Source organism: Haemaphysalis longicornis, unplaced genomic scaffold (genome assembly GCF_048455015.1).
Source record: "Haemaphysalis longicornis isolate Haplotype H1 unplaced genomic scaffold, Haemaphysalis longicornis Haplotype H1 scaffold_12, whole genome shotgun sequence".
In the NCBI taxonomy this organism is placed as follows: domain Eukaryota; kingdom Metazoa; phylum Arthropoda; class Arachnida; order Ixodida; family Ixodidae; genus Haemaphysalis; species Haemaphysalis longicornis.
This window is the reverse complement of record NW_027526225.1, coordinates 80635519-80658056: the sequence shown is the minus strand read 5'-3', so window position 1 is coordinate 80658056 and position 22538 is coordinate 80635519. Positions and strand designations below refer to the sequence as shown.

Here is a 22538-nt window from a genome sequence, read left to right as displayed (position 1 = left end):
TCTCTCTCTCTCTCTCTCTCTCTCTCTCTCTCTCTCTCTCTCTCTCTCTCTCTCTCTCTCTCTCTCTCTCTCTCTCTCTCTCTCTCTCTCTCTCTTCTGTTTTTTGCAACCCCGGCAACGTTTTACTGACACCAGGCTCACGACTTCTCCCGCCTTATTGTACGGAACTGGTGACGACACAAAGCGGAGGACAGGGGAATCGTCTGCGCGAACCATAGTACACTCCTTATGCCTCCGACGTTGTAATTTCTGTCTGCAGACCCGCAGACGTCTCGGTATTCTTGAACCCCAGTTTCTTTCCCCATAATTTGCCAGCGGTAACGACTTCGTACGTAGGAGCAGTGGGTGCCACTCACAGGCCGCTCGTCAGATGCAGCGTCCAGTCGTCGCTCCGCTGAATGGGGAAAAGGGGAAGGCCTGGGGGAAGGCACGGGAATTGCCCACGATGGGAGAACAGTGAGCATGACGGGAAAAGGAAATGGGGGCACCGAAATGAGGCTTGTAATTAACGCTTTGGGAGCAGAAGTGTATGTAGGGTACGGACGGCGTGGTTTAGGAAACCTTGTTCCCTAGACTGTTCCCTTCCCCACAGAAACGCTTGGCATCCTTCCATATTTCCCCTGTGAACATTTGCACTGTAATTCTAATCAGCGTTTTTCAGACGAGTCGCGCCTCGACGTTGTCGGGAACCGGCTTGCATAGAGGAGCAACAGTTCGGGGCCATTTACATCTCCCTTCTCCCTTCGCCATCATTTCTCCCTTTTTTTTACTCCTCCGCCTCCCTCCGCCACCGTACGGGAGTCTCCACCCGTACTTCTGCTTACGACGTCTCCTCGGGCTCGAGCGATGCTCGCTCGTTCGCTGAACACGCCTGATGAATACGCAGCTTGTTCTGAGTTGGTGCGTGATGTTTTGCTTGCTGTCTCCGTAATATCCACGTTTTTCAACACCGGATGGGGGAGCTAGCGCTTTCCCGGTTGTTGCTCTACGTCGACGTGGTTTGTTCGTAGAATGAAGTTGCAAGTCGAGCTTGCGAGAGGGCGGAAAAATTAATGTATTACTGGCGGGTTCTTTCAGAGGGGAGGATCGGCGACTTGATGGAGATGCTCTCCTCTCACCCTTTTGGTGGAGGTCCCTCCGTTTAGCGAACGCGTTCGGCGCTTTGAGTCTTTGAGTCCGCTTCGGATGCGTGCTAGTGGTGACGATGCTGACAGCGTAGTTGTCAGTTACTTTGTTCTAGATAAAATAGGGTTTAGGTAATTCCGTGAACAGCAGCTTTCTTGCTACTGTTTTTACGTTTTCTATTTTATTTCTGCGCATTGTCACTGCGTTTTACGACTATGCTTCTCAGCATTACAGCTCTGCATAGCTTCTGATATAGAAACTTTTACCGTGGATAAGTTCTGTTGATACCACTGTAGGAGTATGAAAATTATTCGCTGCGCCATCTGGTGGACAGAATGCTTTGATGAGGGGTTAGATCATAGCTCAAAATTTTAAGGCTGCATCTAATCTCACGGCAGCCGTGAGAATTACACCCGGAAAATTCTGACGGCAGTTCCCATAAAAGCTGGCTGGTCTAAAATTTGCAGAAAAATATTACGTCCCAACGTAAACTAACATAACATAACCTCACCGAACCTAGCGTAATCTAACCGAACGCGTCATAACCTACCCAAATCCAGCCCAACGACACAGAACACAAACTTTATTAAACGTAATTCAACCCATTCTAGAAGTCCTTTGTGTCGATCTCAATGTAGTACAAACCAGAGTATAAAAAAAGTATTAACAAAATCACGATGACGGAAAAATTCTGAAAGCTAAAAAAAAAAAAACATCGCAGTGGTGGTCTCGAACCTGAGCGTTCTCGTTTAAAACCAAGTACAGCGCTACAGGGGCAGCTGCAAACACGGCTTTTTAGATAATATTTATGCAATAGAATCTCCGCGTAGCGTCCTTAGCCAATGAGAGGCGACTGCCTTGATAAATCTTTGACGGTATTTCTCACGGTTGCCGGGATAATAGACAGTACTAAATTTTAAGCCATTTGCTTCCCGGCAGGTTCCTGACCTGCACTGGTCCGCTTCCTTGCTAGTGCGCAGCCCTTAGCGCTCGCTACTGTGGTTTGACGCCGCCGTCGTCCCTCGTAACCGAGCGAACGAAGGCGACACTGAAGTCTAGGAAAATGAAGGACGAAAGGGTGGCAAAAGTGTGAGGGGAAGGGTAGTATACCGTGGGGGCGCTAGACGCTCCCCGGCGGGGACACGCTGCGAGATAACTGAGAGTATGAAGAGGCCACCGAAGACGTGCCCGCAGGAAAGGGGAGGATGAAAGTATGGCGAAAGTGTGAGGGGGAGGGCAGAATGCCGTGGGGGCGCGAGACGCTCCCCGGCGGCGACACGCTGCGAGATAACCGAGAGAATGAAGAGGCCACCGAAAATGAGCCTGCAGGAAAGGGGAGGATGAAAGAATGGCGAAAGTGTGGAAGGGGAGGGCAGAATGCCGAGGCCGTGCTAGACACGTGTGTAAAAAGCGCGCCTCCGCGTCTGGTGGCGCCTCAGAAAAAAAGACGAAAAACCGGGTATCCATGAAAGCAAGCGTCTTGTTTTTTTCGAGTTCACAAAAAGCGCAGAAATTCAGCACGCGCTGCGTGCCGCACGTACATCGGTTCTTCGTCGTCCTCCTCGTTCCGCGGCTCATCCAAACCACGTGACATTTGTGCGGGATGTTCAAACACGATTGACAACGACATGCTCGGCGGCGGCGACGCGCTGCGAGATACGGTAGCGCGCGCCGCCGTGAGTTCGCTGATCGCGCAACAGCTGTGCGCATAGCTGAGACGCAACAGCTATGCGCAGTTGCCGAGAAGACAGCAGTTTGTGCTGCGCACAAATTTCGCATTAGGGAGTATCGTAATCTTCAGCCATTTGTTCTCTCCCTTCACACATCAGGTGCGATGTTCGATTCCCGTCAGCAAGAGGTCTGTCTTTGATGGAAGCAAACAAAAAACGGCCATGAACGAAAAGAAATCACCGAACGTTAGAAATGTGCAGGTTATGTAAGCTATTCATAGCCTCTCACTACGACGTACCTTTAGCACATTCGTTGTAACTACGGCGCGCAATATCTCAATTTGTGTTCTTTTTTTGTTTGTTTCATTATTTGAAGAACATCCCAAATACCGACTTCAGAGCCGCCGCGGCGATACATCTTCTATGCCGAACCTTCTGGTACAGAGACCATCTCCGAAATTTAAACACGCCCGCTTTACATGGTTGGCGTAGGGATTGTTCTGTGTTCGTTCTGTTAGTTTACGTATAAATGTATTTTTGCCTACTAAAACAAACAGTTGCGAGTTTGGCACCGTCGTGTGTCTCATGTTCTTCCGTCCTTGTCTTTTGCGCTATTTCACTTTGTACATGAACAAACTAGTCCAATTGTCGATTCTACCGAATTTCGTGGTTTGCTTTGTTGTACGTTCCGCTTAACAGTGCGAGACTAACGACTCCGTGCCCTTTGCCTCTTCCTCTCCCTCTTCCGTGCAGAGCCGGTGATCGTCGAGGGTCCCAAGAACCGCACCGTCGTCCAGGGTGCGCGCGTGGCCTTCCCCTGCCTCTTGGAGTCCTCCTCTTCCTCCTCCGCGTCCAATGGCAGCGCAGGAGGCACGAGCATCTTGTGGCAGCTGAACGGAGGCAGCCTGTCCAGCCAGGGCAGCTCGCCCTGGCGCCAGCTCGACTCCGGCACCCTCGTGCTAGACCGCGTGGACGTCGCAGACTCGGGGCCCTACCGCTGCATCGTCAGGAACGCCCACGGGGTGGCGCGCTCCGAGCCCGCGCATCTCGTCGTCCACGGTAAGGCCGCCCCTCCCTCACAACTGAGGCAGCTTTCCTTTCGAAGTTACCTAACTTGTTCGCTTTTCGGCGGAGCTTTTGTGCTGCAGTAGCGTTGGCGCTGCTTCGAACCCTACATCGGGCTTCACCGCACAACAACAGCTTTTTTTACAGCAGAGCTGTTTAAGCTTGAGCTTGGTCCGTTGGCGTTCGAAAAAAAAATACCAAGAAAAAAAAACACGCCATATCCACGGAATGAATGATGATAAGTGGGGCGAAGCTCGAGAGGGGGAGATCATCGGTAACCGTAACTCTCCCGTGAAAGTTCGCCCATTACATCATTAAGAAAGACGTAAGACTGTGTGCGTACATTGTACAAATCAACTTTTATTTTGTTCTTTTATTTTGTTCTTGTTCGTTTGTTGTTTCGTTTCTTCGTTTGTTCTTTTCATTTCGTCGTTGTCATGACTGGATTGCGAGGTCCCTTCATTACGACGGCTTTATGATCTGTGAAATGAAGCGAGAGAGGTTCTTGTACTGGCTGCAATGGGAAGTTTGCAAACACTAAGTCTATACACGTTCCTCGGATCGTGGTAGGGTTCATATGGATACATCTGAGTGCGTATTTGAAAAGCATGTGCTGCACGATCCAGTCATCGGCAATGAGGTCCACATCCCAACCAGCACAAACGGACGGTTCTTGTACTTGTCGTCGTAGTCACGTAACGCAGCGTCTATGAACGACTTGACGTCCCCGATGGACAGGTTGGGTGCGAGGTACACGGTCAACTCCCCCTCTGTTACCACTGTGGCGAGGCAGGACACATGTACCGTCGGTGTCCCTACAGGGAACTCGGGCTACGGGGCTTCGGAGTCAATGCTCCCAGGCCCAGACCTGGTGAAAGACCCCGCGCCATCGAGGACTACCCCGCACCTCAACCACAATTTGTCACGTAGGATGGGACACAACGGTAAAGAAAGAACTTTTATTTAGGGCGAACTTGGGCCCGAACAAGACGAGAAGAAACGAACAAAGGTCCTTGCGTCTCGTTCGATCTCCGAGAACGACTGCCTGCGTTCGTGGCGTGATCTCTTGCGTGATCTCCCCCTCGCAGTGCGCGTGCGCTCGCGCCTCCGTTGGCGAACACAGACAAGCTCGCGCTCCCGGTGCCGAGTTTGCGCTGCCGGTTGCAGCCGGTTCTTGCGCGTGCAACGCGGCCCACTTTGCGACATCTCCGAAAGCATGCGGCGGTCACGTACCACGAGACACAAGGGATGGACAGACCCATGGCTTAAGGAGCTTCGGCCCTAAAACACTCCGCCGGCGGTAGGCACCCGGCACGACATACGCCCAGCCGCGTAGGCGGACTCAAGTCTCTCCGAGCGACGACGTAATCATCGCTCGGAGAGACTTGAGTCCCGATAATTCTCCAGCCTTGCACCACTAGTGAAAGCTGCGCAAATTTTTTTTTTTTAACAGCACACTTTCTTTTTTTTTCTTTTTTTTTTTTTTTTTTTTAATTGAAGGTAACCTAAACGCCTTCTTGACCCTGCCTGAAAGTGCCGCACACTGTGCCGCGGTTTACGTTCCACCTCTGGAACTTTCCACCTCTGAGACAAGTTGACTTTCCACCTCTGGCAGTCTATCGGAGACTGATTTGAAGAAAGTTGCACACAAATGCAGAAACGTCTCCGTTCTAAAATATGAGATTAAGACAGGCGACTGTCTGAGTTGTCCGTCACTCTGTTAGATTAGCGCGAGTCGCATAACTTACGCGTCCATAGTTCGTGACGTGCGTCTTGCGAAACGATGAAGACAGCCAGTGCTGGAATGACCGACTGCAATCCTAGCGAAGTTTCCCGCTGAATAACTCTCGCATTGCTGTTGACACATCTGCAAATAAATAGCCAGGTTTACCAGTCTGTCCTCAAACTGTATTATCAGGTGGAAACACGCGTTTACTTTGGTCATTTCGCGCGTTTACAAATACGATTCCTTTTAGTTACTAAGCAAAATTCAGATATTCCAACTGCGAAGTCAAATTTGACATTCACCTCAATGCAGCCGTACGGCTACAAAGGAAAGCTGTACAGTCAAACCCGGTTATAGCGAACTGCAATATGCGCCACAATCAGTTCGATATATCCAATAGTTCGAAATAGCCGAACCCGCCTATAACGAATTTTTTGTTACGAGTTCGCAATACGCGGGACCCCCCCCCCACACACACACACACATTCACACCCCCTCGTCCTGCCATCCCCGCATGCAGAAACGAACATAATAAAGTATACCATTGCCATACACAAAACTATCTATTCATTGCAAGCAATAAAGCCACTTTCCGCTGTAACTACCTACTTTTCCAAAAAGCGGTGATTCTTGTTTTCAGTGTCATTTTGGCGGCGTCAACTAGCACAGCATTCTCTCCATAAGACATCATTTGCATCAGTTGCAGTCGGCGTCCTTCAATATCCAAGCAATATTGGTGGAGTACATTGACTGCCGAAAGCGCTTCATTAAGCATCGGACGGCTTTCCTTCGCGGCATACCCTGCCTCTTCGGTGCTTCCAGCAGCGCCAGTACGCCGACGCCGACAACAGCGTCCGAGGGGCTCACAGTGAAGGTAACGTCATCCTAGACACTCAGGCAATCCTCGAAGGGCACTCCTGTCAGTACAACATCGGCAACGTTGGCGAGCTCTTCTCACAGTTCATCGATGCTTCAATCTTGGTCCGGACTGGCTGAATGGGAGGGTTTAATTATGAGAGAGGCGCGTGGGAAACAGTTACGGAAAGTGCCGGGAGTCACATCGCTTCATGGGAGGCTCAACATCTCCATCGAAGCAAGTCAACATCTCAATCGCCGCTCCGAGACCAGGCCTTTTGGCGGCAATTCTAGGCGCGCCGAGTTCGATATATCAGATGTGAACTTCGTAATAAGGAATATGTTTCGCATGTATTTTTGTAACTGAGATTTTTTTGTTTGATATATAGCATAATTCGCTCTATCCGGGTTCGTTATAATCGGGTTTGACTGTACAGCTTTATCGGGACCTCGCAGTTAAAGGAAAATTCGTCCTGGTCACGGAGCAAGAGCAAGACTGAAGAGGAAACGAGGCTTCCTAGCGCGACCAGATAATGTCACAAGCGCTTCGCATACTGTAAGCTAGCGCCATCTACCGCGGGTGAAGAAACTGCGCTGTCGCCGCGATCGGCATTTCACTGCACTGCCGCGATATGAATTGCGGCCGCTATCATTTAGTCCAACAGGTGCCGCTACCCTCTCCTTTGCCGTCACAATGACGAAGGTTTGCAGCTTACCTTAGTTTTCAATGTGACATTATCTGGTCGCTCGCCCGCGCTGACCACATTGGGGCCGTCTCCCCTTTTATATATTCTTCGTCCTAGTCCAGGATACGAACCCGGGACCACCGGTTATCTAGGACAGTCTCTCTACCAACTGAGCTAACATGAACTAGGACGAATTCGTCTTCAACTGCGAGGTCCTGATAAAGCTGTACAGGCTTCCTTTGTGGCCGTATGACAGCATTGAGGTGAACGTCAAATATTCCTTCGAGGAAACTTACTCCATCTTAGGGATTTTCGCTGAATCTGGTCGAAAAATTCCAAAATCGCTAACGCCTCCCCCGACCACCCGGAAATAATTACTTCACATCCCACTTTTACCACGCGCGTTTATAAACGAGGAATATACCCATACATACACTCGAATAAAACGACGCACTGCCGGTAATCATGGCTGACCAAGACTCCCATGGGGGGGTTTCACCAACTTCGAGCCTTGTCTTGCCTAAGGATGAGTTCAGTTAAACGCACGGTACTCCCTTGCGTGCCAGAAGAAAAGAAATGGAGAGAAGCAACGAAAAGGCCGGATCCAAAGGAAACTAGGCACGTTCGCGAGGGGTCCGGCGGTCTTTCTCGTGCAGTCATCACGTGACCCGCTCCTCTCTAATTGGACAGAATTAAATTACGAATTTTTACTCCCCGGCACCCGTGGGCGCTCAGATGGTTGGGCGGGCTATACGAAGGCTTGCTCCTCCGCGAGACGCTTCCTTACACCGGTCCCCGCTGAAGGAAGGGCGGAGGAGATGGGGGGAGTAGAGGGAGGATGGAGAGGAGTCAGAGGATGTAGAAGAGCGTGGTCCCACACGTGTATACGGCTCCGTTACGGTGCAGCCTCCGCTTCCTTCCCTCACCCCGTCTTCCGTTTCGTTGCGAGGCTGCTAATTAATCTTTGCTGATTACGACGTCCCGGTGGAATAAGATTGCAAGGAAGAGGAAGGCACCGCGAAGGGACCAAGAACGGAACGGCGCTCGAAGAAAAAGGACGGGAGTGGCGTGTAGGGGCAAGGGGTGGCCGACGCACGGCGGTGAAAGAGCCTTCACTTGTTCGTGTAGAAACCGGTGTACGCGCTACCATATGCCTCGCGTTGTGAGCCGCTTGCTTCCCTCGGCATTCACCACCGTAGCAGCGTGCTTCCACGTAGCTTAAAGCGTGTTCTTTATTTTGTTGTATTCTTTGTATGTCATAATTACGATCCAAGCCTGGCTGTCTGTGGATACTCCCTTGTTTCCGCGTCTGGATACGTTCGCGCGCCTTTGCGCATCGCTATTTGTGATTTTTGATTGGCGTGCGCCACACCTCGTTCATCACGTCCACGCGTTTCGGTAGTTCGAATATGCCTAGTAAGCTGGCGTGAATTTCGAACGCAAATATGGGTACAGGTCACCGTCACGGTTAGCGCTAATCGTGTGGTCGTCCTGTACGCTTTTTTTTTTCAGGGGCCTGCGTGTCTGTCCTTTCAGTCATGCTAACGCGGATCAAGATGTAGAGATCCCGCTCCGGATAAATTTCATCCGTGTGATTCATTAGAAATGTAGCATATGCTAAACAGAACAGCACAAATCCTCTCTTCCTGTTTCAGAACTGTCCGCACGCTGTCCGAAAACCATCGTTCTCATCTATGCACCGCGATGCGAAGCAGCGACAGTCCATTATGCCCTTCTATTTGTATTTGTGTTTGTTTTTTTTGCGATCTCTCTCTCAGGGGCCATGGTTTGATAAACCGCAGCGCACCAAATTATAAGGGTGCTCGTATAAACCTGAGGTTGCCTAATACCTGTGCTACGCGAAGTTTTGCCAGTTGGCTACTGACTAGAAAAGTGTGGTTAACAGATAGATAATGCATGCAAGGGCCTTCGGAAGTCTTTTTTGTAGCCGTAGTATTAGCTAACGAATCGTCCGGCCCTAAGCAAATCTGATTCATGTTCTAGATTCCGATATAGAACAACCGTTATTACCTGACACTTGTCGTGTAGGAAAGTTCTGCATGTGCCTGCTATATACTGCAGCGTTTTTTGCGTTGTGCACGTGTCACCGCTCTTTTCACCTTCTCGTATGTATGTATGTGTGTGTGTGTGCGCGTGCGTGCGTGCGTGTGTGTGTGTGCGTACGCGTGCGTGTGTGTGTGCGTGCGCGTGTGTGCGTGTGCGTGTGTGCGTGTGTGTGCGTGTGTGTGTGTGTGTGTGTGTGTGTGTGTGTGTGTGTGTGTGTGTGTGTGTGTGTGTGTGTGTGTGTGTGTCGTTTGCAAGCGCTGCATTTCCTTTTCTTCGCTTTTATCATTTCTTTCGGTGGCTTTTTCTCGCCTGGGAGCTCTACATCCGGGGGCACGAACGAGAGAATCAAAAAGAAGGGAAACCTCCAGTGCGCGGACGTGGCTGAAATAACCGTCGCTTGTTTGTCGCCCAGAAAGCGGACTTGTGCGGCTCCTACGCCATGGAACTGGAAAATGACGAAAGAACGGAGCCGGGAAGGGCGAGGAACTAGACGGGAGGGAAAGGCGCGGCGCGGCAATCGAATTCTCCGAGCCAGATTTGGAGGATAAAGGGTGTATACGGGCAGGGCGAACGTGGTGGGCTTTTCAAAAACGCCGCCGCCTCGCCGCGACCCTATCTGTAACCCCGGTCTCCAATATTGGCTTCGGCTGGAGGACTGTGTTTGTTGTTCTTCTCGTTTTCATCTTCGTTCTCCCGCCTTCCCGTGATTCGCTTTCACTGACGCCCTTTCGCTCTGAGCAGTGTCAGGCTCGTGGCTGCTGCTATAGAGGACAAAAATTAGAGCTCCTAGGCGGTGTTTGTGTCGAAGTTGGACGCAGAGGGAACAGCTAGCGCGCTCGGTTATTATATATTTATCGAGCTCTCCGAGGCAGCGGGGACACTAGTCAGCAGTGGGAGTGGGTAGAAAGCTAAAAGAGCGTCGGAAATAGCTTAGTCGTCAGAACCGGCGTGACGGGCTTTTCTGCTCGGATGCAGCCGTAATGCGGTAATGCGCGCTAGCTGCGACGTTTCAGCTGCGACGTACTAACGAGTTTTTGAACGGCGGACGACGGGGCCAATTTCGGGAGCTCCGGCGTCGACCACCGCTCTCGCCCTCGGCTAGCATCTCCGTTGTTTTTGTCGCCCGCGAAGGAGGTCTCGTTGAAGCTGTTACACTGGCTTGTTGACTTCGCTAGGAACTCAGTACTTTCCCTTTTCTTTTCGTTCTTTTCTGTGTTTTCCGGAAGCGAAGGTTTTATCCACTGTCGTAGGCGGACGCACGTTCCGTTGTTTGGGTTCGAAAGCCGTCTTCGTTGCTGCGCGACGCCTGAGTCGGAAATCGGCTTGCGCCTACAGCCTTCCCGTTCGTAACAACCTTACGGTGGTAAAATCCATAAGCCCTGTTGTTTTGGAGTGATGTAGTCTTGATGCGATTACCTTCTTCTGTAGGCGCCTTTTGTTTTCTTTTTTTTTCAGCAATGCGGGGTTGTTTGGTGATTTGACGGTGGAGCTTCGAAAACATTGCAGCTTTAATAGGCAAGAACGTTGGGGGATAGACACAGACTACGCCAACTTCAACCGCGGAAAGTTGATGCCCTGTGTGGTCTCTCATCTTTGTCTATAACGCTGCCGTGTTCTCGAATTCCTGTTTCCCCGCTACAGATTTCTTGTTTTAACACGAAAGTGTTTTATTCCGAGATACACCAAGATTTCATTGACGTCAAGTCCGTCACGGAAACGACGCCAGTACGACGAAGCAAGTGGGCTGTAAAGGGTGCACCCCTGCACACAGTGTCTTCTTGCGGGGAAGCAACCTTTAGTAAGAGTACGTTTTACTAGGGTTGTTCATTTTCGGCTTTTATATTCTAAGAGGAAGCTGTTTTATGCCGGGATACACCAATATTTCTCTGACGTCATATCCGTCACGGAAATTATGCCAGTAAACCTTTGCCGAACTGACCCGCCAGCAGGACGTCGCTCTCCAAACTCGCCCACAAGACAGCCGCCGACCCGCAAATCATGCTCTGCCGCAGATTTCGCTGACCGTTTCACTTTCGTGTTTTACTGGTTCCTATGACAGAGGAATCAACCACAGTTTTTTTTTTTTTCACAAGATTCAGGCAGTTAATTAAACTGAGGACAACGGTTGCTCATTCCTCTTGCGCCGCGTATTTACGAAGCTCGCGATTATTACGTGTGGCTGACTGTCCGTTGTTGTTCGCTGAACTGTGTGTCGCATTTGTACGAAAAGGAAACTCCGGGGGCATAGAAAATGCGATTGAGTTTTTAACGCTCTTCGTTGCGCATATAGGGAATAGGGAATATGACAGGGAACATAACGGGATACTTCCAGTGAAATAACTTCTGGAGTGTCGCGTGACGTTAAGCTATGATCCGAGTGTGGCAAAATAGCTGATTGTTTAAATTGATTACAAATAGCTCAGCCTAAGAAAAAATGTTCCAAGGCTGTGCTCTTGCTTATTGATGTGGCAAGGCGACGCGCCTACGTGCCTTTCAACGTGGTACCTGGTTATATACCTACATCGTGTCCGCAAGTGGAGCAAATTGTGTAGGCATTCTTCGCGGAGTCCCGTACACCAGCGGATACGTTGCTATTGTAACTGCCGTCCGCTATCGCAAGGGGAACACTTAAATTTTCCTTGTAATGCTGTTATCACCCTTTCGTTATGTTTTTCTGTGTAGCTTTTGCGTTTCGTTTCGTTTTTTCTCTCTTTTTTTTTAAGGCGAGTTTTTGTTACTTCCAGTGCAGTCGGTGACGAGCGCAACGCCACCCCATTTTGGTGCCGTCTGTTTCTTGTTTTTTTTTTTTCGCGCCGTTCGGTTTCGTTGCGCTGTTTCTTCTTTCACACAAACGTACAGTCTCTGCCAAATGTTTCTGGGCCACAAATAATTCACAGCAAAAGCTTCGAAAGGGAGCATATTCAAGGGGAAACGTATCATGTTATGACAGCGAGAAAGTCATCCAAGGGTCATTCATAGAAAGTAAGAAATTGTCACACAAAAAGGAAGTCAGGCTAGGTAGTTCCTAGTTCATAAGACGTTACAGTCTCACCTAAGAGGTGCGCTTGCACGTTGGATTTTTTCCTCTTTAAACTTTTGGTATGGCATACAAACTTTTGACAAAGGCTGAACGTACGACCCGCCTCCGGAGCGCACCCGAAAATCTCATTTTTCTGCCACCAGGCGGACACCCCACAAAAAATAAAAAGAGCTCAAAGGACGTGGACAAAGAAACACTAGTAGACTGGACGTGCGCTCACTAAAATATTTTTTACTCGCATACCACTGTGCCTGCGACGTCGTTAATGGTCCCCGCCAAATTTCCGGTTTCTAAAACCGTTAGCTTGAAACGATCCTGGAACCGAGTATTTGATTCGAACAAAGCTATTGAAATTCGCCCGCCATATTGACTGCGTGTGCCACCTAACGTGTAGAATTTCGTTTAAAAAAGACGTAAAGTAGTATAAAGACAGTGATCGGGAATATTTTTTTCCTTCTCGTTCAACTCGATTTAGTCGTTAAGTCCTTCTCGATGCAATTTTTCTCTTGCCCGTTCCTTACTGAAGCTTAAGATCCCTCGCGACCATCGCCGTTTCTAATTCTTTCTCCGCGGTCTTTCTTTTTTTTTTTTTTTTTTTTTGAATTAACGGGTAAGAAGAAGCTGAGGACGACGAGGTTTATTAAACGGCCAAACGATCCCGACATCGTTATCTTGGGGTCATTAAAGAAGCAAGACGAGGAGGAGCCGGCAGCGCTTCGTTCCGGCTCTCCGAGAACGCCAGGAGTCAAAAGTTTCGAACGTGGAGAATTAAAAAAAAAATAGAAAGCCTGCCCGGAACGCGAAGTCAAAAAGCGAGGAGGCTTTCTTCCGAGCCGCACTTTGCGATTCCGTTTCGTTGTGCCTGTCTTCTTGAGTTGAATTTTATCATTTCTTTGGAAACAGACAAAGAGCGAGCCATTTCTTTGTATTTCTTTTTCATTATTATTGGTTGAAAGTGTCTTAGAACTACCGCTTAGTCGTCCACAAGTGCCCCGCTATCTTGTTTTGATTCATTTTTTTTTAATATTTCATCCTGTCCTTCGCGAGCAGAGCAAATACCTTTTTTTGCCGCACGTTGACCTTCCGTCGCCTTGCGTCTTGCTTTGTTTCGTTAATTCCCTCTCAGGTGAAAGAAATTGCCTTATCTCTCTACGAGAACGCATGAAACCTCACCCATTAACCGCACTCAGCGAAGGAGCGCACGCAACACCAGTGTGAGCTTATAGGGCGCGCTGTGGCGTAGGTTTGCGCACGAGTTTTTTTTTCAGCAACGTCGAAAATAGCCGTATTTTGCCTCGGAATAGATGCCGCTTTGGGTCACTACTGTGCTGTCATCTTTCTCGCGTACTTGAATCTCTTGTCGCAATATATTTCCTGAGTTGTCCTCCGTCGTCCGTATCATAGTATGCTTTTGAGTGAAAGCTCTATTACTTGAAGGACAAACCAAGAAAACGCCTCGTTCCGTCCGTCTGACCTTTAAGCTCAGCCAAGGTCAAGCCAGCGCCTCGTGCAGTTTCGGAGTGAAAGCGTCTTATCGCTCGTTACTTCCAAAAAAAGGGGAAGGTGCGGAGAGGAGGATAGGGAGAACAGGTAAAAAATTATGTTCCCTAACGGATGAAAACAACGTAAATAAAAACTGGAACAACCCTGCATCAGCTAGGCTATAGCAGGTTAATGCCGATTAGAAAAATAAAAGAACAGGAAGCCGAGGCTCCAAAATATTTTCGAAGTAAAGCCAATGAGTAACAAAAACAAAAGCTAAAGAAATTTGAGGTAGACAGATTCCCACCATAACCTCTTTCGGTTGAGGAAGCTTACCTGACCCTTCCGAGAGAGCGTTTGTTACTACAGGCTTGCCAAATTTGAGGTGGACAGGGTCCCACCATAAGCTCTTTAGTAAGGGTACATACCATACCATCAGAACATGGTACAAGGGGCCGCTGGCTGCATCTAAGTTCACTGCGCGTTCGCGCCTACAACGCCGACTGCGCAGCGCAGCGTGTTTTTTGCCTTGCCAGCTGTGTGTGTGTCTTCACTACGTGCTCTCGGCGCAAAAAACGAACTCAGAATACCAGGGTTAGAGTAGCTTGCCTTTCGTATTAACGAGCACCATTGTTTCATTGTTGATGCTGTACAATAAATATGTCCGAATGCGGCGAGCAGCATACTTATATGCACCGGTATTTTTAAGTTAATGACAGCCTAAGTACGTTGTATCTCTTCATGTATTCGCACAAACAACGGATGTGGCACCGTGACTTAAATGGTTAGCGTAGAGGAACACGGGCTTAGCGTGTCTGCGCCGGTGCAGGCGCATTGTCCATTTGCCCGAGCACTGGCGCGAAGGCAACACTGTGTCCAAGTGTTCGCACCGTCCAGCACTCATCCGCCCTCCCTCCCTTTTCTTTTTTGCGCCTTCGTTCAGCACTTCTCGCATCGGCGCCACCGCGCCCGTACGCCCGGGACCTCATTATTCTCCGCGACTCCTCGGCTGACCCAACGAACCGAAAACGAGAAAATGATGCCCCTCGCCACCCGTCTACTATTTACGTTCCACCCCGGTTCTTTTATGATTCTTTTTTCTCACTCGTTTTTTTTTTCCTCTCTTTTTATTTTGTTCTCAACGGACAGCACCAACACTTCTCACGAGCTCCGCTTATATACTGTCCCCGGCGGCCGGCATTATTTAATACGGGAGCGCGCTTGTGGGCCTTGCACATTGGGGTGTGCCGCAGGGTTCTACACTGAGGCCTGCAGTTTTCTTTTTTCTTAGCACCGCGGAAACTGCACATAACCGTGATTCCGTTTTGGAATGGGGCGCCGCACATTTCGTATAGCCCCCGTCCAGCATCCCCCTATGCACTCGCTACCATCCTGCAACTGCCTTCATTTATCAGGAAGCCATCCTTGCCTCTCGGCTCTCTCTCGCCATCGTGGTATCGCCTTTTCCTCCGGCCCGGCGCCGTTCGTCGTGAAGGATGCCTAAGTGTTATGTGAGCAACTCTTCTATGAGCGGGGGAAAAAGACGACGTCGGTCGTTGACCGAAGTCCCGTTCTCCCCTTCGCGTTGTTGCTTCTCATGTATTACTTTACACACTGCGTTGGATGTGTGGGGCGCAGTGCGCTGGCGGCACTGTTCTCTTTTCGCGTTCGACTTCGCTTATGCGACGTAAGTCACTCCTGGCGCGATCTTCCTTTCCGCTCTACACGCTTCCGCCCGTCCGCTACCCCTATTTTATTATTTATGTATAAAATACAGATTTTCAACGTGTCTCGGTACACTTTTTACTTGGGGAGCATTTTACCCACGGTAGCTGCGTTTAAATGAGGAAAAGTGAAAGAAGACGTGCTTCCTTTGCAATGTTTTTCTTTGCGAATTGGCGTGAAGGCGGGACTTCTTAATCGTGGCAACAGTTGCTCGAAACAAGAAAAACACGTCATAGCGTACGCCCCACCAAGGTGATGTCCAATGCTTATCACTTCGAAAAAAAAAAATGAAAAAAAAACTCACACTTACAGCAACAATGATGGAGTGAAGGTCATTGCGGTAGCGAAGAAGAAGCAAATTGAATTGGCTGAAATTGTGAACTTAAGCCTTCGTGATGGTCGGGAAGGTTGCATACAGCTTCACTACCTTCAAGTCCTACGCGTTAGTGTGAGCTGCATTCATTTGTTTCCCTTGAATGTTTGTAGAATACACATTATTCCCTGCGCCCGTCTCGTCGAGATACCGCCGCCAAAAAAAAGTTTGTGTGTGTCTTCAGGAGGAGGGGGGGGGGGGTAATTTATGTTTTTTGAATCTAAGCACCGATCGTACGTTGGACATTGCGATCGTGAAAAAAAATCTGCGGAAATTCAGAGAATTTTCCACTAATGCATAGCATTCTTATGACGCTTGTCTGGAGTGCGAGTTTTTTACAAACAAACGTTTTTAGTTTTTCGAAGTTCTGCTCGACCAATTGGTCCATTGACGCTATTATAACGATTACTGGTGGAAACTCGCCAAATCTCCATTTTTGTGGAAATGCAGGGCTTTACATGGTTCGCCACTTCTCGCCATTTTTTTCTATTTTTCTTATCTTTCTGGTTTTCAAAATTCTCCTCGACCAATTATCTCTATTTACGCTCTTAGAACGATTACAGGTGAGGCTTCAGCAAAATCTGCATTTTTGTGGAAGTGCAGGGCTTTACACGGTCCTCGCTGTGGGGAACCGGGCAAAGAATGCTACGCATGAGAAGGTTATGCCTTGATTCGAGTAAATACGGTATTTAACTCTGGAGAATAACAAATTTGCTAGGGAAATAACTCTAGATCTTTTTCTCTTTTTTTTTTTTTTCTGGATACTTATCATCAGTGTTTAACCAAAAAAAGAAACGCTGCGTGGTGTTGACGCCTACAGCGTGCGGCTCGGAGCATTCCCACATTCTTAGTGGAGGCGGCTTTTCCTGGGTGCGTCTGTTAATTTGTGGGCGTTGGTTTTCTGAATTCGAGCTCACCGGAAGTGAGGCCGCTGGAAAACTTGCCCCAGGCCTGTTTTTATAACAACCTTTCCCTCCCTCCTAACCTTCCTCTTTCAAGCATTCGGTACGCACCGCTTCTATCCCGATTCTGCACATAATGATTAGTAGAGCTTGATGTCGGGCTTGTTGGTGTAACATGAAGGTAAGCTTGCGCTTGCTGTTATTACAGAGACAGACACAGGAAAAAAAAAAAACATACTTTCCCGAGAAGACGGCGCCGTCTTCTCGGAAAAGTGTTTTTTTTTTTCCTCTGTCCGTCTCTGTGACCACAATAAGCGCAAGCTTACCTTCAAAACCTTAATGATTAACATCACAACATCCATAGTCGGAAATGATGGGAGAGCTTTATGAGGTTTATGTGGTGCTTTCACCTGTATCGGAGTGTTTAGCTACTACGGTGAACTTTCTCTATCATCAGAGGCATCGCAATATAAAAATTCAACGATTACCGGCAAACAACCGACTGCCTTCCGTGCCGTTATCTATAATGCCTGCTCGCAGCGCGTCGTTTACCCGAAGTCAACAAAGTGAGGCCGCCGCACCAATGCGCGCAGCCGATTTTATTGCGACAGGGGCTTGTCCTTTACGGGTCTCCTCACCACACGGTCCCCGCTAGCTTGTCTGCCACAACGGAGAACGAGAGTTTGTCGCGCTGAACGCGATGCCTATGGCTTAGAACCGAAAGAAAAAAACGTTTTCAAGTGGAGTCAAATGTTCCCCTCTAAACTTCTATTCGGCTTCGAGAGCGCCCGCTAGTACTTCAAAAAGGGGGGACATCGGTGCGGTGATGTAAGGGTAATCACTGGCTCAGTTGCTGTCAGGACTATAGATATAGTGAGCTGGGCGGGATCGCATTTCGGCGGCCGAGTTTTTGCCCGTCATTTGATGGCTGAAAGAAAGGAGGGAGCGGATATGGCTTTGGAAGCGGGGCGGGATTGAGGGGGTTGGCGGGAGGTGAGGACTTAGGCAATAATACGTACTGGGCGCGGACGGAGCTCATCGTCTGCCTGAAGGCAAACTCGAAAACTCGAACGCCGAGGTAAAATGAGGAGGGAGACGAAAAGGGTGCACGGGTGCTCTTCATCATGTGAGAGCAGAAATGAGGCTCAAGCTATAGCGCCAACGCGTTTGTCATTCCGTGAAGTGGGAGGGTTGAAGTGTGCGTGTAAGTTGGTAAATAGGAAGAACGGGGATGGGATGAAGGGATGAGATTTGGGTGCGAGGAGGAAAGGGGTTGGGGACGAGGGATTCATCGCCAAGTCATCTCTTGGCTTGGCGGGCAGGTAAAAGTGCGGAGGAAAAGGAAATAGGAACCTGCGTGATGAGTACGACCGTGACTGATGGTGATTAAGGATGTTTGACGGGCTCGTCCCTGTCTTTTAGTGGCTAAGCCCCTTGGAGGCTGGAGCTGTCGGCGTCTCATGTCGTCGCCGTAGCCGTCGTATCATGTAGTCACGGTACTAAACGCCGGGACACTCATTTACGCCTCGTGCTAGAATGTAACGCGTACTAAAAAAAAAAAAAAAACACCGGGACACTCGTTTCCTCCTCGCGCTGGAGCACTTCGTAACGCGTACTAAGAAAACACCGGGACTCTCGTTTATGCCTCGCGCTAGAGAGCTTCGTATTTCAAATGAGGGGGGTGGGGGCAGTCCAGAGGGCCGCCGCGACCGCCAGAGCCCGGGTGGTCACCAAGTCTTGACTCAAAGTTGTTCTCTCTCTCTCGTACTTCAAAGACACGAGACTTTTACAGCAAAGCTGTATACCTCTACCCTTCAACGGCTTCATCTCCGTTGGCAAAAACACCAAGGCGCTGAGAATCCACTTATACACTGCATGCTTCGCCCTCCCCAGGTTCCACGTTAGTGGAGATGGGCCGGGATTCTTTTTCCCCGTAGCATCTTTCACAAGGGCAACTTCTAATACTCGCGCGTGCGTCTGAGTATTGGGGTTGTGCGATTGTCGTAAATTTTGTATGTGAAATAAAAACGAGTTGTGCCTCGCCTGGTTACTGGTGAGAAAATTTAACATTCGAATCCATCGAATGGCTGTTCCCACTGAATATTCCGGATTCCGATAAATATTCTTTGTCATGTGCTAAACGTGCTGTGGCCTTAAAACTCAACAGTACCGCAATGAGTGTCACTCACAAAGGGTCACACATTGGCGAGTGAACTACTGGAACACGCAGACAGGTGGTCTAGTTTGTTTCTTTGTACTTGTTTTTTATTGTGGTTGTTGGTCGCGTTTATTGCAACCCGATGGTACTACTCAAACACGGCTGGGTATTAATCGACCATATTTTCGGGAAATCCCGAAGGTGGAGTAAGTTTCAGCGAAGGAGCGTTTGACATCCACCTGAATGCAGCCGTACGGCTACAAAGGAAAGCTATACAGCTTCTTCAAAAACTTCACAGTTGAAGAAAAACTCGTTCTTGTCCAGGATTTGAACCCGGGACCACCGCTTAACTGGAGCAGTCGCTCTACCAACTGAGCTAACCAGGAAGCTAGTCATTTGTAGTTGAGGAAGCTGTATAGCTTCATAGTCGAGGAAGATGTATAGCTTTCCTTTGTAGCCGTGTAGCTGCATTCAGGTGGATGTCAAACTTTCCTTCACGGCTGGGTATGTTTAACAAGGTACGCTAATATGGTGAACAGTATAAGATAATCGGTATTCGACTGGGCATCCGAAGCGAGTTTTCTTTCAATGCTCCTTTTCGATTGGATTCGAAAATTTCACCTTTCGTATCACAAGTTTTCAAGCTCCATATGACTTTCACGGCCAAGAAGAGTTACAAACGGACACCGACCACCGACGTTTACGAAACAAGACATATGGGCTCCCTGGCGGGGGCTTTGTTCACAATGAAACTGAATGCGCAAAAGATACAGTTTTGTTCCCCTTTAAAGGAGCCATAAAGAGAAAATACAACTTCGTTTAATTTGAAAGAACTAGGATTCAGTATCTCACTCGGCTCCATTACAGTCACAAAATATGTTTTTTTAACGAAAAAAAGCAAGACGTATTTAAAAACTTTCAAATTGCGCGCCACAGTGACGTGTTATGAGCAAGAATGACGTCATACGGGCCAACAGTAAAACATGATTTTCAGTGCGTTAACGGCACGTTAGCATTCAAGTGATGCGGCCAAATGGAACTAGAGGCCCCATTACAGACGTCCAGACATGTGTCGTCGTGACAGGTCAGTTAGGCGGCCTCCAATCGCACAAACAAGGTTCCGTGACGTCATAGAAAAGTTGCGGGAAATTGACTAGGGGGTCGCGACTGCTTCACACGTTTTCTTTAATATCTCCGTTATTTGTTCGAAGATTGCGATGATATTGGTATCATTGTTATCGGGGCTAAGCAGTCTTTCTAATAAACACAACTTGTATTTTATCTTCATGGCTCCTTTAAAATGTGGCGTGGGCAGCTTGCATGCTCCTTGCAATAAAATGTGGCGTGGGCAGCTTGCATACTCCTTGAAATATATTCTAGATATATTAGCGCTTACTAGATCGCATTTCGTGCCGAGATATCTGTCTACCTTCTCTTTTATCCTGAAACCGTCGGCCAAACTGTGCACCTAATGTGGGCGTACCGGTTTTCTTTTTTTCGTCAACCAGGTCGATAGATCATTTAGATCGATAGTTCAAATTTGAGGCACTGTGTTTTGTCGAAGGTAACTAACTTGCCCTTCAGCGCATGTTTCCCTTGCGTTAATTTTTATTTAATTTGCTATTCACAACCTGGACGTCCCTGATTGATTGATTGTAGGGTTTAACGCGCCGATGCAACGCAGGCGGTGAGGCGCGCCGTAGTAGAGGGCTCCAGGTTAAAATTGGCCACCTAGGGATCTTTAACGTGCGTCGAAATCTCGTACACACGGGCGTTTTCGCTTTTTGCCTCCATCAGAAAAGCGGCCGCCGCGGCCGGGAATCGAACCCGCGCCCTCGTGCTCAGCAGCACAACGCCTGAGCCACTGATCCACGGCGTCTGGTCTGAACGTCTCGCGCTCACTTGCATCACTCACACAGATGAGTATTTAATTTTAAAATGGTTGTCAGTGTTGTGTTCTTGTTTTTTTTTTTAATAAGAAGTAAAATGAGACAGAACCCACACAGATTCATATGAGACAGAAAATTGGTTTCGTTTTTGTATCGGTGGCTGCCACGCTCCACGCTTGGGTAACAATTGGAAATACCCCGGGTCGATGACCCCGGTACGTGAGTCCGACATCTCTGAATCTTTTATGTCGTCAATGTGGAGGAAGCAAAAATTGCGCGAATCGCAAAGCGTCCGAACGCTGCTCCATTTCCGCATGCGTGCTTTGCTTCCCTGTACAGTCCCCCTTCGGCTGCAACCGGATTTGCGTACGGTCTCCAACGAACTACCAGGCAGGCAGGTTGCCACTGACATTCCTGCGTCGTTGCTTTCTATTAATATTTAGCCCGATACGTTTCTTGCGTTCTGTTGTTCCTCCCTTCCCTCTAGGGGACGCATTCGCGCTTGCATGATGTCGTGAAAGACGTTGCGTGCGCTGATTCACGGCGTTCCGGCCAAGTGACTCATTACGAATGCAAAAATCCGGCGGTAGAGCAGCGGCTTGCACGTGACTTACAACGTTCGCGTGTCTTACGTAGGGCCCACGAGCCTGTTGTGGGGATTGTCTTCCTTCGAACAGCCGTCTCTCTCTCTCTCTCTCTCTCTCTCTCTCTCTCTCTCTCTCTCTCTCTCTCTCTCTCTCTCTCTCTCTCTCTCTCTGCCCAGTCTAAATTCACAGCAAGGATACCGTAAAAACCTAACAAGAATTCCTATCGTACGACAAAAACTTTGTTGTGACAAAGTCCTGTTGTTACGACAAAGCTATGTGTTGTTACGACACACATTTCTGTCGTAACGACAAAGTTACATTTCTCAACGACAAAAATTCATGTAGTCACAACAGAACTGCCATTTACGCTGCCCTTCACAATCGGCGCTAACATTTCAAACAATGTGCAACTACTGATGGACATCAGGATCGCGACAAGACGGGAATTCGGCCCGACGGAACATCAAAATCAAGACACGAATACCACACACGACAGAACATCGGACTTACGACACGACAAGAATACAACAAAATGACAGTATACAACACGCGAACATAAGACAAACTACTGAAGGTTTTCTTGTCGTCTTTTTCGCCTGGGTCTCGTCCTTCTGCTGACTTTTCTGATATTTTTATTGCCGTCTGCCCCCCTCCGCCTCTACAGTTTCTGTGCTTAATTCGCGTCCTTAAATCCCCATTATTACCGCCATCTTGTCTATCACATCGCGGTCCCAGTGCAAGTCCCGTTTGTGTACTGTCCTTCCTGTTTCCTCCTTTAATTTTTTTTGTGCCATCTTGTTCATATTTCAGGCGTCTCATCGTCACCGCATCCACCGTCACACCGTTTCCCTCTTTTGTTCTTTCAGCTGATCGAGCTGTGGTTACTGCCGGGCCTTAGTTTTTGAATTTTCCCGCGCGCGGATTCCGATTCGACAGCTCTCGCTCCTCGCTTCCGCCTCCCGTTTCGCCTCGCCGATCCGTGTACTCCGGAAGCGCTGCAGATGTTTGCAGCCGCTCCGCTTCAGCTCGACACATGGACACCCCTCTCCTAACGCCTCTTGAATATTTAATGAGCCTGCCCGAAACTCCGCGCGTGTTTACGCGCGCCCGGTGTGCGCAAGCAACGTTGCACCCACGCGCCCTCTCTCGATCTCTTTATCGCAAATCCCGCTTTGTAGCAGGATACCA

General features: G+C 48.9%; 1 protein-coding gene across 1 annotated transcript in view; it reads left to right on the top strand.

Annotated features, from left to right (window-relative positions):
• LOC144162859 (muscle, skeletal receptor tyrosine protein kinase-like) overlaps positions 1 to 22538 on the top strand; it is a gene marked incomplete in the record, with an annotated part of 645867 nt that overhangs the window by 501636 nt on the left and 121693 nt on the right. Inside the window, 1 exon segment of the mRNA XM_077693565.1 lies at positions 3549 to 3854. Within this exon segment, the coding sequence (XP_077549691.1) occupies positions 3549 to 3854 (306 nt within the window).